This window comes from Bacillus rossius, chromosome 2 (assembly GCF_032445375.1).
Source record: "Bacillus rossius redtenbacheri isolate Brsri chromosome 2, Brsri_v3, whole genome shotgun sequence".
In the NCBI taxonomy this organism is placed as follows: Eukaryota; Metazoa; Arthropoda; class Insecta; order Phasmatodea; family Bacillidae; genus Bacillus; species Bacillus rossius.
In genome coordinates this window covers 89,018,242-89,035,027 of record NC_086331.1, presented here as the reverse complement: position 1 = coordinate 89,035,027, position 16,786 = coordinate 89,018,242, and the positions used below count along the sequence as shown (strand labels likewise).

General features: G+C 36.1%; 1 protein-coding gene across 1 annotated transcript; it reads right to left on the bottom strand.

Moving 5' to 3' along the window:
• Window positions 1-59: 59 nt before the first annotated feature.
• LOC134528796 (probable serine/threonine-protein kinase clkA) lies at window positions 60-15,436 on the bottom strand. The gene is made up of 4 exons (XM_063362460.1): window positions 15,364-15,436; window positions 10,697-11,764; window positions 5,726-5,852; window positions 60-700 (listed from the first exon to the last, which is right to left on the bottom strand). The coding sequence occupies exons 1-4, from the start codon at window positions 15,418-15,420 to the stop codon at window positions 618-620; spliced, it is 1,335 nt and encodes a 444-aa protein (XP_063218530.1). The 5' UTR covers window positions 15,421-15,436; the 3' UTR covers window positions 60-617.
• Between the last annotated feature and the right edge of the window lie 1,350 nt (window positions 15,437-16,786).

Below are 16,786 nucleotides of genomic sequence, written 5' to 3'. Positions count from 1 at the left end.
TGTGATGCTTTTTTTCCCTAAAATGATACATGATGCTTTCAATAAATAAATAGAATATATTACCAGAAAATGACATGTTACATTTTATTGGAAAACATGTTTTACATAACCAACTACAGACCATTCCGCTGAGTGCTATAATATTTCAAGCGTAGTGCAGGAAAAAAACTATTCTTAATAAAGTGGCGTAGTGAAAAATGTTGTATGGGAGAGAACTAACAAGCGTCGCGACGCGTCGTGCTTTACAAAGATTATAACAACAAATATTTCATAGTGTGTAAAATAACAGGAAGTTTACATTAAAGCCGAATGATTTTAAATAATGGCTTAAATATTTTCTTTTGTTAACATCTTCCTGATGCTAGAAGTATGTTAGGCTACCTAAAAGGGGAATTCAATTTTGGACCTTAAGATGATAAATAATAATATAACTAAACTAACATAGCTTTACAGCATTTTTAAACACTCAAAGACTGTTACATATTACATTTTAACTATAACCTTTTTGTCCCGGGTGGTATCTCAATATGTTAGTTTATTTTATGCTCGGGAGGGTCTCGGGTACGCTCGACTCCCCTCCTTTTCACTACGCCACTATTTTGATCCTTCTGTGTAACTTATGTCTTCATCATCAAGTTGAAATCAAAGCCCATGCACTCAGCTAATTGCTGGGAGGACTTGCATTTGTCTTCTTCGGCCCCTAAAACACAAACGGTTTTCGGTTCAGCACAAAAATATTTTTTAATAATTCTAAACATTTACATACGCAATAGTGGTTCCAACATTCACCAAATATTTGCTTGACATAGACATTTTCTCCAAGATTTGTGAGCAATTTTATCACTACGATCTATTCCTAATATAAACCAAATTATACGTGCTTTGAATCGTTTATAAGAACGAGGAAACATTACATAATGTATAATCGGGATTATATTGCATTGAAAAAGAATATGATTCAAATGTGAATTGAACAAATAGATTTGCAAGTAAAATGAATACCAGACCAGATTATTTGAACAATATCATGAACAAAGAAAACTATAGTTGTGTACTTGCAAAGTATTTATTTAGGTTATCTGGCAAGTGTTCACAATATGTTGATGAACTATCAAATTAATTTTATGTGTGATCATTACACTTCCAGCTACCACCATCTACTTATTAATACGAAATAACAGTATACAGATAACCCATAGAGTCCCATCCACATGAATGAATATAATTTACTATAACTGTTAATCAGTATTGTAATTTTGCTTGTTGTTTAAAAAATTTTACTACCAATTCTCGTACGAAAATCACTCATGAGACACATGATCATCATGAATGTAAAGTTGATTCTTAAGGGGCCCGCCTAGCCAGGGGTAAATTTGTGTTAGTGATGCGGGACGATAAGTGCCATGTTCGCTGGTGCTTTTAGCGCGGCATTGCCTCTAAGCGCAGGGCTCTGGACTGGTGCGCAGTCATCTCGTAAGGTAACCATAATATTATATGGCGGAGAAATGAAGATAAAGATTTAATGCAAGTCCCTTGAGTGCTTTTAAGAATCTTTTCCCGGCGTTTCATGCTTAAACATATTTCAGAACTACTCATGCGCCTTCGGCGTATTCGTAAATGTTTTTCGTAGATAGACACCACTCGGATATCTTGAACAAAATGGCGTGGTTTTTCCTGTAACTCTGCACACCGTATGTGTGCCCGGGTAGACGGGCCCCTAACAAGACACCCATGTCCCTGCTATTGAGTCGCAACATTCTATTGCTTGCCGGCTTTCGAGCGAGAAGTGTCTCAGCGTTCTTCCTGAACTTGCTGACACTTCTGTCCCAAGCGCCAGGTGTGATGTACGCGAGATTCAGATGTCAGTTCCGACTGTCACGGGTGACTTTCATGGAAACAAATAAGGAGCCAAAGAGGGAAAATTAAGAGCGTGGAGGTGAAAAACGGCCAAACACACCTAATAATTTTTTTCAATCATTGCATCAGATTTTCAGTATCTTCTTGACAATTTAATTTATTCTTTTTTCCTCGTCTTATCGTACTGTAGTTAGAAACTGACCACCTTTTCTTACACTTAAATAAAGTGTAAATCAATATAATAGATGACATTAACATACCTAAATAAATAATATATTGTTAAATAATTATACAAACTCTAGTGTAAATCACAAATGGTGGTCTTATAACGCAATGAAAAACAATTGACACAACATAAAATAAATAAGATGACAATTATAACATATAAAATAAAACTTATTGTTAATAGGATACTCGAGGCGAGGCAATGAGACAGGCCAGACGACCCGGCACGCCGGCCAGAACAGTGCCCCACCTCCCGGACAATTGGTAATCCGATTAGGAGTTGCGCCATTCTCCCTGTCTCTCGAATGTTCGGCACTTTCCAGAGTCTGCGTGAAGTGGCGTAACTATGACGCCATTGTATTCGGAGCTTAAAGTGTTAAGGAAAATTAGGCCTTGTCATCTTGTAATTTCAAATATTTTGATACCACTTCCAATAAATTTCTATGCTAAATTTTTTGGGTAAAACATGGTAAAGGAATTAACTTTGGCTACTTGTTGAAGTCAACACTTGAGAACTGGTGTGATTATCATGACAGTTAATGTCGTCTGGGTGAAGTAATATGTGGTTTCGTTGTGGTGCTTACAAACTAGAGCCTGTTAGTAAGGATGCTGTTGCAAAAAGGTATAGAAGATATGGGATATGGGATATATGATTTATGCCTTGATGTGCTAAAACATTCGGATAAATAATTCAGAATTAGAATTATATCAAAAAGATCGAAAAATCTAAGATGGTGGGGCCAAATATCCCGGAGATTCTGATGACGCAACACTTCGGAGAGAACTTTCCAGGTTGGGACTTGGCACGGAATTAAGATGGATGCTGGCCTGCAGCGAGTAGTTTGAGAGTGACAGAGGTTGGTGGCGACACCGGCGTGTGTACGAGGCTGGTGGAGGTACCAGCAGATCTTCGGAGTGGTCTGCGAGGCAGTGAAGTGAAGAGGGGGGTTGACCACTTGGTGAGCAATAGCGGACAAGTGGCATACTTCGTGTACGAAGAGTGGTGAAGTGGGGACCAAAGCATTTGGGTGTTGTGTGTTTTCTGGTGGACGAGTGTGTAGTGTGAGGCAGTGAGTTGAGATAGAGGTGCGTGGTATGAGATGAGCAGTGGAGAGAGCTAATACCAAGCCGAGCTCCAGTATGAGAGTAAATTTTGGACCTAATAATGGAGTAATTAATTTTTGGACAGATAATTTAATTGTTTGAACCCAAAGAATAGTTTAAATATTAGGTTATAAATAAATTGTATACAGAATGTCCGTGAAAGACCGCACGTTTTTTTTTTTTTTGGATCAGATAGAGAGTAAATTTCTGAGACAGGAAGTCTTTGCCGATTATTAATCTGACCCATAGTTAATTAGTAATTAATTAAAATAGTTAACCATTGATGAGCGCGCTCCTTTAGAATTATATAATTATCAATAATTTATAAACTTTATACAGCGTGTTTTTAATCGGGACTACAGGTTGACCTCGAATGATACTCTAAATAGTTCAACACTGCGCGGGCTCTGCCCTCTATCTCGAAAATGGTTCAAGATATAAAACAAATGTTTAAACAAAAGTTGTAGACAATTTAATTCTCTAAAATATTTATAATAAATACAAATAGCATTAAAACCCATAGGAAACGAGATATTTGCAATAAATGTGTAAACAATCAATTTTTTAACCTTTGACCATGGAATATCTGTAGTCGCGGACACCCTAGATAAGTAGGTTTTGAGACAAGTTTTAGGGTGTCAAAATAAAGGTTTATACAAGTTTATAGCTATCTCTCATTCCGAGGTGAAACCCCTAATATTCCTGGACTAATATTCTCGATGCATTAAGAAAGCTGTTGAATGGTTCACAGCTTCGGATGCGTGGAGGTCACCAGCAGTGCTTTGCATGTGGAGAATGGGGGCATGTCCAACATGACTGCCCGAATCGTGGGAGGAAACAGAAAAAAGGACAATGCTGTAATAACTCGCTTAAAAAAGATCATTGTCTAACAGTTTGAAGGACAAGAGGTCGCCAACGGTGCTTCGCCTGCCGAGTTTGGGGGCATGTCCAGCGTGACTCCCCGAATCGTATGAGAAAACAGATTAAAAAGTACAGCGGTGTGTTAAAGGGGTTATTGAGGAGAAAACTCTGCTGGTTCAAAGAGCAAGAAGTCGCCCACGATGCTTCGCCTAATATGGACTAGGACATATTCAATGTATGTGCCCGGAATGGGAACGTACCCACTGCAAAAAGTACACCAAAATGAGGTCCAGAATAATCTTAAAGCACACCTATGATCCCTAAGAGTTGGAGGACATCCGCGATGTTACATTTGTTAAGAAGTGGGCCATGCCCAGTACGAATGCTAGATATGTAGGATGACATCGCATCATGAACAACAGTAGCACACTGTTACCTGTTATGGACGAACAGGTTTAAGTTATGAGGATACTAGAAGCGAGGCAATGCTGGCCCGAAGCGACAGCCAGTGAAGTATGGGGTCCATTGGAGTCCCCACCTCCCGGACAGGTAGCGCCTGTCCCTCTGTGTCCCTGTCTCTCGAGTGTTTGGCACATTCCTAGAGCTCTGACTGTGTGAAGTGGCGTAAATAGGATGCAATGGAGCATGCCATTCTTGGAGCTTCGAAAGTTAAGTCAGGGATTCTGATGGTGCAAAACTTCAGAGGGTTATGAGACATTTCCAGGTCGGTACATGGAAGGTATTTAAGTTGGAGCCCTGCCTGCGGTGAGTAGCGCGAGAGTTACCGACGCTGGTGGCGACACCAGTGTGTTGCGAGGATGGTGGAGATACCGGCAGATTTTCGGAGTGGTTTGCGAGGCTGTGAAGTGAAGAGCTTGAATGATCCCTTCGTGAGCGATAGCGAACGGTGAGTTGCGGACTTCATGTGTGAAAATTGGGGAAACGTGAATCGAAGTATCTGACTGTTGTATGTGAGGCGGACGAGTGAGAAGTGCGAGGCATTGAGTTTAGACAGAGGTGCGCTGTAAGAGACGGGGAGTAAAGAGAGTTACTGTCAAGCCAAGTTTCAGTGTGGAGAGTAAGTAAATTAAGGATTTAATGAAGGAGTGGTTAATTTGTGGATTGACATTAAATTGATATAACCTTACGAATAGTGTAAACATTAGGTAATAAATAAAACTGCATTAAATTAATTGGACCTTCCTTTCCAGAATAGTTTTCCCCAGTCCTACCATTATCAAAACTACTGTAAATTTTTCTAAAACTCTTCATCAGTAGAATTAGAAAATGAATCTTTCATCTTATGTTCCAAAAAGAAATTCACTGGTGTCACTATGTAGTGGCCGGTGGAGTTTTATTTGGAAAGAAAGCATCCATTTACAATCATGACCTCGTGAATCAACTGGTTTCATGCTCAAATTGTAATCATACTAAGACAATATTAAAGATATTTGACAATCAAAAAGGAACATTGATAAGAATATGCTTGTTTAATGTAACAAGGATCTGAAGACTCATACGAACTTATTTTTAGTTTTCTTTGTACAAGTGAGAAGCTATTTCTTACCGTACTTGGAATAGCAAACTGTGATAGACTGGAAAGTGATGGATAAACAGGGAAGGAGTTAATGGTTTGCCAACATGCATATGTAGTAATGGTGAACTTAATATCACTTACGAAAGTGTATTTTGTTGAAACACGATCGAACACTTTTTTTCAAAGCCGTTAGCGCAGATCTGTTTTTCACATTGTCATCAAGGAGATTTATGATCAAGGACTCGACTGGAAGACCTTCATTATTCACCTGTAACATTTTAAAACAAATACACTGAAGAACTTAAGTTTTTAAAATATTTTTTGAGTATTTCACTGTCTCAAACTGACACAAATTTATAATTCATTGGCCGCTGAAGGATATCGCATTTTGTTATGGAAAAGGAAAATTCTCGACTGATAAATTTTTTTTTTTGCTTTAAATGAAACAAAAGAGTAGATTTTCGTGGGACATGAGTCAGAATGTAGTAGGAGTCCTATATTGTTGCACCTACTTACGGCGCCGTCGAGATGTGTGGGACCCCGTGGTTGGCCGTTGGTTGTGGGAGGGGGATTTGTTAATATACCCTGATGGTACGACAAAACTACAAGTCTATTGCTAATTGAATTCGTAGGAATCCTTACAAGTGATGCGATACGCGCAGTTCGCGTTGAGAGTTATGGACTCGGTAACGTGTACAGTCGTTGGATAATAGTTTTAATTGTGCAGTTTTAAAATTCGTATATGAAATAATGGGGAGGGGGCCTGACACAATTATTTGCTCCCGGACCCTTTTCCTCTAAATGGCCCTGCCTGCTTCTAATAGTATTCTAAACAGATGGGTGGTTCTGGTCGACACAAGGTATATGCAAATCAGACCCTGCTTCGCCCCAATCACCCTTCCCCCTCTAATCAATTTATTTTTACTTCTCTCCTTTCTTTCCCCTCTAACCATCTCCCACCGCCACCAGAGTTTCCACCCCTTTCCTCCCTCCCACCTTTCCCCTTAGACTTTCCTATCTCCTCAAATTTCTTTTTTTCATATTTCTGCCCTCTTCCACCTCCTCATTACTTTCCAAAATGGTCTCAAATTTTGGTAGGTGTCGCTATTATGTGTCGTTCGCTGTCTTGGATGACGGAGTTCTGCTCCTGTGTTCACAGCGAGAGTAGCTGCAGTATTTTGTGTTGAGCAGCATGTGATCACATTTATGAATGATGGAGGGATGTGTATAAATTTGCCTTGGATCTTCAAAATAATCAGCTGTAAGTAGGGTTCACAAGCATTTAAAGTATGTCTTTAAGTCAGTGGATGAAACATTTTACAACGAGAAAGACAATAAATATTCCTGGGCCAAGAGTCCGTATTGTTTCCAATATTTTAGCTATAATTTTACTTTATTCTTCGTGATTTTACAAATCTTAATGTTTTTTTTTCTTATTTTTAAAAGTACATTTGAAGTTTATTGATCAAATTAATAAAAAATAGCATTCACATTAAAAAATGTATCTACAATAATTGTTGGTTTATGTAGTCAACATTATTGTATCAAAAGGTTTTATACTTGGAAAAAATTAAATCGTATAATTTATTATATTGGAAGAAAAGAACCCGATTTCTATCATCTAGAACAAGCCTAGCTTTGAAGAGTAAATAGTGAATCAATTCTGAGAGAAAAACGTAGAAAATGAGTGAAAAATCAAATATTATTGATTAACATGGCCTACGATAGCTTAAAGTTACGACCAGTATTGAAAAAATTACGCTGGCCTAACATGAAAATTACTCTCGGACTGTGTTTCATGTTTGATGCCAAGCGAGATGTAGCTTAATTTTGACAGTTAGCCAATCAAAAATCTACTGCCATTTTCCAGGGCTTGTAATATGTTTATAATTCTGACATCATTTAAATAAAACCAGGCTTAAATTGACATATTTATAAACATGTCATGTTGTGACTTCCATTAATTAAAGCTTTTCAATCTTTATAATGTTTTTATTAACTTATTATACACATTATTTACATACTATAGCCAAAATATCTTTTGTCGGTTAATGGATCCAATCCAGTGGTGTTTGGGATAGTCTTAAATTATGCTACATAGAGTATAGATTTATTAAGTCTGCAAACTCATATTTATTTTGTAAACTTTAATTCGTGATGATTAAATTTATTTCTCGAAGAGCAAAAACTATTTACAACTTTGAGTCATCCGAAGATTATGATTTTCATTACCAGATCAAACTGAGAAATCTTTCGTGAAGTTTTATGCTATAGGCCAGTGAAAAATTATGCCGATGCGTGACAAATTTCACTGGCAAGGCTAGATCATCATTTGACCAACATTCAAGTACTTTCCCATGATCTTGAGCGCCACCTTGAAATCATATAAGCCTGCTCAACTTCGACCACCGACCGAATACGTATTCTCGTCATCTTCTCGTCACTTCAGGAAATTGTACGGAACCTCGCTTGAAGTTTCTTAACAACCACGCAACTGTACAAAAAAAAATCTCCCAGCATACACGCACTGGCGGACGGACAGAAAATGCACGTGGAAAAAGACACGTCGAGGCAGAAAGATACATTTTTCCAAGAAGCAACTGACAAGCAGAGCCTCCTTTCCTGAACTTCCGCGAAACAATCGCATTAGACTGCGGACACACTCTTTGTACAGAAGTCACTCTGCATCTGAGGGACAGCTTGCGTACAGATCGCGAGATCGCTGGCTATGAAATCAAGCAAAACCATTTCCTTTGAACACAACACATGGTTTGTTGCTACAGACAAAATGATTATTGATAACGAGCCACTGCAAAGATTATGTTACTGCAAACAATTTTTTTTAAATGTATATTTACGGTAAAAGAAAACTTGCATTGTTATCAAAACAGTGTAGAAACATTTTTTAAAACACGAAGATAATAACTATTGCTAAAAATTAAAGCCCATATTACAGACCTAATTATTGTAACGTTAAAGAAATATTTATGTCCAATTAAACCAAATAGGCTTTATGAAACATAAATTGTACAGGCAATATTCACGTGATCATATAATATTATCGCTGAATTAAAATTAGAGTTATTTAATTTTAACAATATTTGTTTGGATTATTTTATTTGCCACAAAAATTTGTTTTATAGTGTATTACATTCACACCACTACACTTTCTTTCATATTTTTACAGACAAATTGATGGCTTGGCGCACGAATGTTGGACAAATAATTTTATTTTTATTTTGTGGTTGTATTGTTTTCTGAAGCATCAGAGGAAACTCTAGCTTGTGTACAAACACAGTACAGCCAAATAAACTGGTAATTCGGAAACATAGACATATTATTAATTACATTGCAAACATTCACAACGCGATCTCTCGAAACTAGTAGACATAGGTACGACGTTTGTGCACTAAATGTATATGTCATATCACATTATACTATGTTTTTAGGATCGCAGATTCATTAATATTTCATTAAAATTTTTAACATACTAACTTAAGCTTTGTATTTGAAATAATGTATTTTATTTAAGTAAACATAACATAGTATGACTGCAGATAAAAATTTAATAGATTGTTTACTCAAAACACATCAAGCCTGGAGAAAATGCACTGGGTTGTACACTGAAAGAAGAAAGAAGAATTTTTTACAACTTATAAATTATACTTTTGAATTCTAGGCTTTAGAATAATCCTAGAAAATAATAAAATTAGTTTTTTTTAGCTTTCTCTTTTAATAAGTGGAGGCATCCGATAGTATGGTAGGTGTGAGTAAATAAATATACAGTTACAAAACGTACCTATATGAAATTGTACTAGGTATTTATTTTACGAAAGTAATTTTAAAAACATGTCCTTTGGATGCAATGTTTTCAGTTTGTGACCTGTTATTACATAATTGTCTGTAATTTAAATAACATGGCAAATCTCTTTCTTCGAGTAGCCACAGGGGTTGGCAATTTCAAATATGCTGATACCTCTAGCAATAAACTTCCGTGCTGTAATTTTTGGGTGAACATGGCATAGGACTTAGCTTTGGCTACTTGTTGAAGTCAACACTTGTCAACTGGTGTGGTTATCATGACAGCGCGTACAGACAAGTGTCTGTTTGTAAACATGTGGTTGCAACAAGGTATAGAAGTTCTGGGTGATATGATTTATGCCTTTTCATGCTTAAAATTAAGACAAATAGTTCGAAATAAGAATTATAGAAAGAAGATTGAAAAATTCAAGATGGCGGAGGCAAAACCCCTTGAACTAACGAACGAATTGAAGTTAAAACGGTACTATGGAACGGCGACGGAATTTTTTGATGGGGGGAACGGGAACACCTCAAGAAAACCTCTCAGGTTCAAGGTAACGTCACTCACGTTTCCCACTTTCGAAAAATCCAGAGTAGACCACCTCGGGACTCGAATGTTAATCGCCCTTGGTAGAGGCAAGTGGCGTGACCACGCAGAAACTGTTTAGTGTTGCTGTCAGAAAATGGCAAAGATTGGGTGCTGTTTATATGAGAGTAATTATAGTCAGTATTAATAACTGTGAAAAAACAACTCTAAAGTTTGATAGTTTGCTCATAGAAAGGGCTATTGATAAATTTATTTTTGTTCAAGAAACTTGTATTGAGGTAAGCTATTTTTTTTACGAAATAATTTTTACCAAACATCATAATTGAAATCATTTTTTTTGTGTTGTGGATAATATTTCAATATAGGTAGCAATTCAAATAAATATTATTTTAAATCAAATTACATTTTTTTAGTGCCAAATTAAGTTTCTTGGATTTATGTCATATTCAAGATCAAGATTGAAGCAACAACATTGATTCTCATATTTCCCGATACAATTTCGCACAAATTATTTTCCAGACTAATAAGTAAAATATGGAGATGGAATTCTTGATCGAGTGGTTTAATGTCCCAATGCGGACATATATTGTAGAAATGTGGAACATTAGTTAAAATATGAAAATTCACTAAATAAAAGTATAATGCATCTGTGTTAAGTTACATGCAAATGATGTGCATTACAGTATTATTTTTAATTAAAAATCAATGTATAGGAAAATAAAAACAAATAATACATTTATAATCAAATAAATATTAATACTTACAGCTTGAATACTATCATTATGGCGATAGTTAGTTTGCCTACGGTTTCTGGTTAACCTTGTTCTGTGTTTCCAAGCAACATGTGAAGATTTTCTAGAAATTATTTGTTTATATTTGTTATGATGATCATTAGTTCGAGCATTCTCGCGTAGAGGATTCTTTTTGTTCACAGCGAACCCAAGATAGTGGCGAGTATCCAATGGCTTTGGCGTCGCCTTGTGCCATTCGAACAGGTTGAAGCCTTTAGAATTGCTGCTTGATAGCTTGTTTGTTGGATCCCTGGTTCCTGCAGCGCGATGAGACATTCTGGTACATGGAAACACATATGTCTTATGTTTATCGTAACATCCGTACGGGTCAAATCCATCCTGCCGCTTTGTTCGCCTCCATTTCTGTGGCAAATCTATTCTTGCATTCTGCGAGCCGGGCTGAAGCCAGCCTTCTACAATGATCGGTGGGACTGAAGTATAAGTACTGAATGAATTCCTATTGTCGTATTCATTTTTCGCTACGTATCCAGTGTGCATTTCCGGATAGCCATACGTAGGTATTTGAAAATTGTTATTCTTTTCATCACCGTAATGACTAATGCCACTGGAATACGTCTGTGAGTAGTTAGGTTCGTTGCTGTTTTTATTTTGGAAATACGAACTGGTGTATGACTGATTTCTTCTAGGTGCTCTGTCTGAAATAACATGCATATTACTCGAATTATTCAACGAATTCTCTTCATGATTCATGTGCTTCTTCCATGGTGGCATGCTACGCTGTGTGTTTTTGTTATAACTTGAATAGCTTTCGGTGGATGAAACTGTATCTCCAAACTGGTTTTTTTCGTTTGAATTTGTGTTATTGAAACGACATGGGTTTCTTCGATCTTCACTGCTTGAAAAATTTGTATTTCCAAAATGTTTCTCTTCTCTTATCTGCGACATACTGACGTCAAAACAATTTTCCACACTATCAGATGTTTCGTTTTTCTGATACATGGAATAAAGTAATTGACAGTCCTCCACTGCTTTGCTGAAGATGTTTTTCAGCAATTCCGTGTGGTTTCCATGTCCAGTGTTCTGAAACACAAAGTCACAGTTTTTTTCACACTGTATACATCTTTCATATTTATACTTAACTATGAACTGTACAAATTTGAAAATTATGACATTTATTTTAATTTATTAATTGACGTATATTTACTATAGCTAAAGTCCATCATAAAAATTAACAATTTGTGTCTATATAATTTTTAATAAAACCACGTTTATTGTTGTTATTTGTGAAGGATACATAGTCATTGAAACTGATTCTTCACCGACTCCCTTAACCATTATGTTTTAATTCTTTAAACTTTGGTTTGTAAGGTTTAGCCAATATATTCACAGAGAACAAAGGCCAGAAGCCTTGGAGACAGCTGCTGTATTGCATCCACTACCTTGAGGGTAATATTTCATTGATCTTGATCTTTAAAAACATTATACTGAAATAACGCACATGTTCACAATACCTAAGCTTTAATAGTACTTAGAAACTCAAAAGCACACAAAATCATTTTTCTCAAAAAAAAAATAAAAAAAAATTAAAAGGAAACCGTAATTTATATTATAAGTTAAGATACTCGCAGAGAAAACCTGGCTCCCAACGTTTTCTCTGTAAGAAAATTTTGAGCTACGCTTTTGTATGTATATATATACACTGTCGTATATCGTTCGTCGTGAAGTTCGGCACCACGTTTCTCTGCGTATCTGTACTTGGATTGCTGCTTACCAAAAACATTGGAGGTGCAAGGTCAGATAGTGCTCCGGTTCCACAATATAATTACCACCACAATGTGAAGGTGTACACTGACATCGTACCTCCTATGATAGTAAAGCGCGGTCTCCACCCTGCCAGTACCAGTCCCCGCTGGCGGAACGCACCCTTGCATCACGTCTGCACGAGTCAAGTTAGTGATATGTCCGCAACTAAGGTCATGTTCCGTACCGTGTGTTAGGCACCTGTATGGGTACCAGTGTATTTAATTCCTGTAAGAATTTATGTTAAGTCATATTATTCACACAAAAAAGTGTGTCGTTAAGAATGCGTGTTCCCCCTTAAGAGAAGTACCTGGTTTGACGAACGTCTTAATATATTTTGCACAAACTTTCACCCATGTAACACAATACTCACTTTTCCCTACACTACACTACACTACAATAACTACAGGTAGCATTGCCATTTCTTTGTTCCCGTTCATTCTTGTACACTTTTTATTGTTGAATTCATTTTAAATAAAGTTTATTTTTATTCTCTCGTTGTGTTAAGCTGCCCTGAAAAATAAATGTGTTTTTTTTTTTTTTTTTACTTTTGACACTTTATGTTACAGTGGTAGAAAAAAACCTTGCCACAACCTCGATTTGACGCCTTCTTGTGAATAAATGGAATGGGATGAATATTATATTTAAAAGCATTACGGGTCGAGACTCAAGAACTAATCTATGTGCTTGGACTCAGTAATCCTTGGTTTTTAAGTGAAACTATCACTGTAGATTTTCCAGTAGTGAGATCCGAAAGTGATTGGAATGACAGTAGTTAAGTTGCGTTCGAAGTTATTGAGTGTTATAGACAAATAGAAAAACTTTCAAGGCTAGTACATCTACGGTCAAAATTTTCTGCAACACTAATTGTTGTTAAAGACTTAGAGATTTAGGAAGAATTATGGGAAGACCGCACATTAAGGATTAGTTCTAAGTTTTATCTGTGTCTGGAAAAATGCAAGTAGATTTCTGTACTATCAACAATCACTAATCACCTTATACTTACTTTAGAAAGTTTAGCCCGTTCAACCTCAGAAACTTTAACAAAGGGTTTGGCCATTACAATATACGCAGCTGCAACTCCTCTACTATTGTATCGGCAGTTCCTACACCCTGTGGATTTCCCAACCATCTAGGAGTCACTGTAGGCCTTATCACCCACAGTCAACATCAACACCCTTTTCAAAACTTTCTTCATCTTTTTTAGAAGCAAGTCAAAATTTATTTTAAAAAAGGTTTATATTCGCTAAATACAATTCAGTTGTTCTGAATCTACTTGATGCAATCTGGCTAATATGAACTCTCATACGTGCATTTCCAAAGATTTCAAAGACTCCATAAAGATTCAGTGAACGCTTTTTTGAAAAATGCGAACGTCTGATTTCGTCAGAATTATAACGTTTAGAGAATCCATAAATGGCTTATCGAAGAGTTTTATCTTGAGAGAGTTGTTAGGTTGCAAACAAATAATTGTAAAATGCGATTCTCTGGTTTGCACAAAAAGATCAATGTTTAAATATTAATATAGTAGCCATCCAAAATTAGTGAAACAGTGTATGATTCGTGGCTTTGGAAGAAAATAATTGGTGAAATCAATCCTTAAAGTCATCTCAACTTACATTTTGATAAATATATAAATTTGCATAGTTATTTTCTTATAATCGATCATAATAACACTTGTAGGTACGTGATGTGCTTCATCGTGCTTTAACAAGAAAGTAATAGTTAAATAGAAAGTAATGTCGGATAGTGTCAGATAGTATCCGACATTTCCTTCCTCAAGTATCCGACTTTGGCCGCCACATGCCTGCAAACTTTATGCTGGTCTGACTCGTATTTTTTGACTGAACATTACGATCAATATAGGAATCAAGACTCATAATTATACTGAATCAAGATTTTTTTAGCATTTGTAAATAAAAACGATTCATATAGTTCATAACAACAAATGTACATGTATTGAAAATAAGTAGGATTCTTAGAAATCAGTGAAATGTGTCTTTGTGTCACTGCATCAATAGCGATGGGTATGGCGGTGTTCACAAACAACTTGTTAACGAAGGACCACGTGGGAGTTTACTTCTCCATTAGATTACACCAATTGTTACAGATATTAGAAGGTATCCGTTTCCAACAATCCCACCCTTACTTGGATTAACTCTAGGTTCAGACACATGAACTATTTACGAATTGTAAGGATGCGTCTCTTATACTAATGCATCCCTAACCAAAGGATCCTTTAATATAAAGGCTAAAATTAATTACTGAGAAACTAAAAGTGGAAGGATGTCCCAATTAACACAAACTTTTGTATCAAAAGGTATATATATATATATATATATATGTATATATATATGTATATATATATATTTTTTTTTTTCGACGGTCATTTGTTTGTGTTTACAGATTTTTCGCGATCTGCTTCAAAGCAATTTAATTTGTACACGATCAAGTTGATTACTTCACAATAAAAAAATGCACAAAATATGTGAAAAGGGGTTCGCTGGTTCAAATACTTACTATCGTTCTCATTTCTACTAAAAAGAGAGTCACTAGCCCTGAGAGGTCACAAGAATGCATGAAAGGACGCGAGAGACTGGTCCTTCCGCAAACGGGCTGCGCCGGCTATTCTTAAAATTTCATTGTAACTCTTCAGAAGGCCAACAAAAATGACTGACATCATTAAAGATGTACTTTTCAAGGGTCCTTGTGTCTAAATGTACCTTAAGGAGGTATGCGGAAACAGCAACGGAAAGTCTTGTGCATACGTACATTCTAAAATTGTAACCTGGTTGCGACAGTTTATCTAGCATTGCTGTGATGCATATAGTTAACATACATTAACCACACAGGCAAAATAAAACACAGGCAATCTGTACCTGGCATCTACCGGCACTCGCAATTAAGATAGCCAGCAGCTGCGCAATGCGACGCATCCTGTCCGGGACTCGACACTGTCCAGCGGTGCCCCATACTGCCCCTATTTGACGGGTAGCGAAGCCTTTGTGCTGTCGCCGACGACCAGAACTCGGCACCGCACAAAAGGCGAAGAGGACGCGCGCTGCAGCTAGTCGGGTGTATCTCCGGACCACGCGACAAGACTGTGCAATGCCGTGGGCAACGTTCGTCACGTACGTGACATATCCGCTTGTTTGTTCTTGTTTCTATGGTCATGCTTTTCTGCGTGAAAATGATTCCGGCTCATTCTATAGATCAGTGATGGCCAAATTCTGTCTTTCAAACTAACACGAGGGTCAATGTTAACTAAATATTAAATTCATTACAAATCTTAATGTCATAGTACTATGCAAAATAACCAATAAATAAAATATGTGGTATGTGAAGTTTTGACGAACAATGATGGTCTTAAAAATGTATCTACAAAAAACTAAATTTAAATAGAAACGCCTTTAAACCGTATGTTGATAACAAAACATATAAATTAAACTTTTTACTATCTCTGTGACAACATTATGGCTTCATAACAGTGTCTGCTGACAACGTATTCTATATATGCAAACACCAACAGCTTATCTGATAATATTTCATTGTCGAGAGACTTTCAGGCTGTCCAAAACAAACTTCGGGTCACCAGTTGTATGATCACAGCTATAGAATATTAAATGAATCTTTTTATAGAATTTGCATTTCAAACGCACGACTAAATCAATTTATGTAAGATTTATTTATCACATACTGTAAGATTAGCTGAAATAAAACCAAAATGTTGGTCAGTACACTGCACAACACCGCAATGCGAGGATAAACACGAAATGCAATGAAATTAATATGGATTACCTCAGTTCGTCTCTTAAAATGTAAAATTCAATTTAAAACCCTTAGTCCAAGTATTAATTTAGAAATAAATTAATTAATTATAAAGTATAAACAAAAGTGTTTATAATTTATAGTGGTTAGGTTTTTCTTAGTAGAATGGAAAAATAGAAAGTAAAAACATGATTTGGTCAAAAAAAGTTAGTAACGGTATAGTAAATAAAAATAATCAATATTCATAAAGAGATGCATAAATAAATTGGGCTTACAACATTGTACATTGATTTTTTTATTTATGTAACTTTTTTAATAATAGTACAGTGACAAGAATAAAATTAAGATTTCAAACTATATCAGCATTTAAAAAAAAATTAAAGCCACCCAATCAATCAACTATAATTTTTTTCTCTCTACAGGGAGACTGCTAAAACTTCATGTGAGTATACATAAAATCTGATACATGCAATATTTAATTATCAATTTATGCGCAATACTAGTGACATGTACAACATTCATAAAAATAAAAAC

Bases quoted from the DNA above. Each gene is read 5' to 3' on its own strand.
- LOC134528796 (XM_063362460.1), bottom strand. From the start codon at position 15,420: ATGCGTCGCATTGCGCAGCTGCTGGCTATCTTAATTGCGAGTGCCGGT. The intron at 11,765-15,363 runs GTACAGATTGCC...TTTGTGTTTCAG, and splicing joins CGAGTGCCGGTAGATGCCAG to AACACTGGACATGGAAACCA. The intron at 701-5,725 runs GTAAGTGATATT...TTTGTGTTTTAG, and splicing joins TTTCAACAAAATACACTTTC to GGGCCGAAGAAGACAAATGC.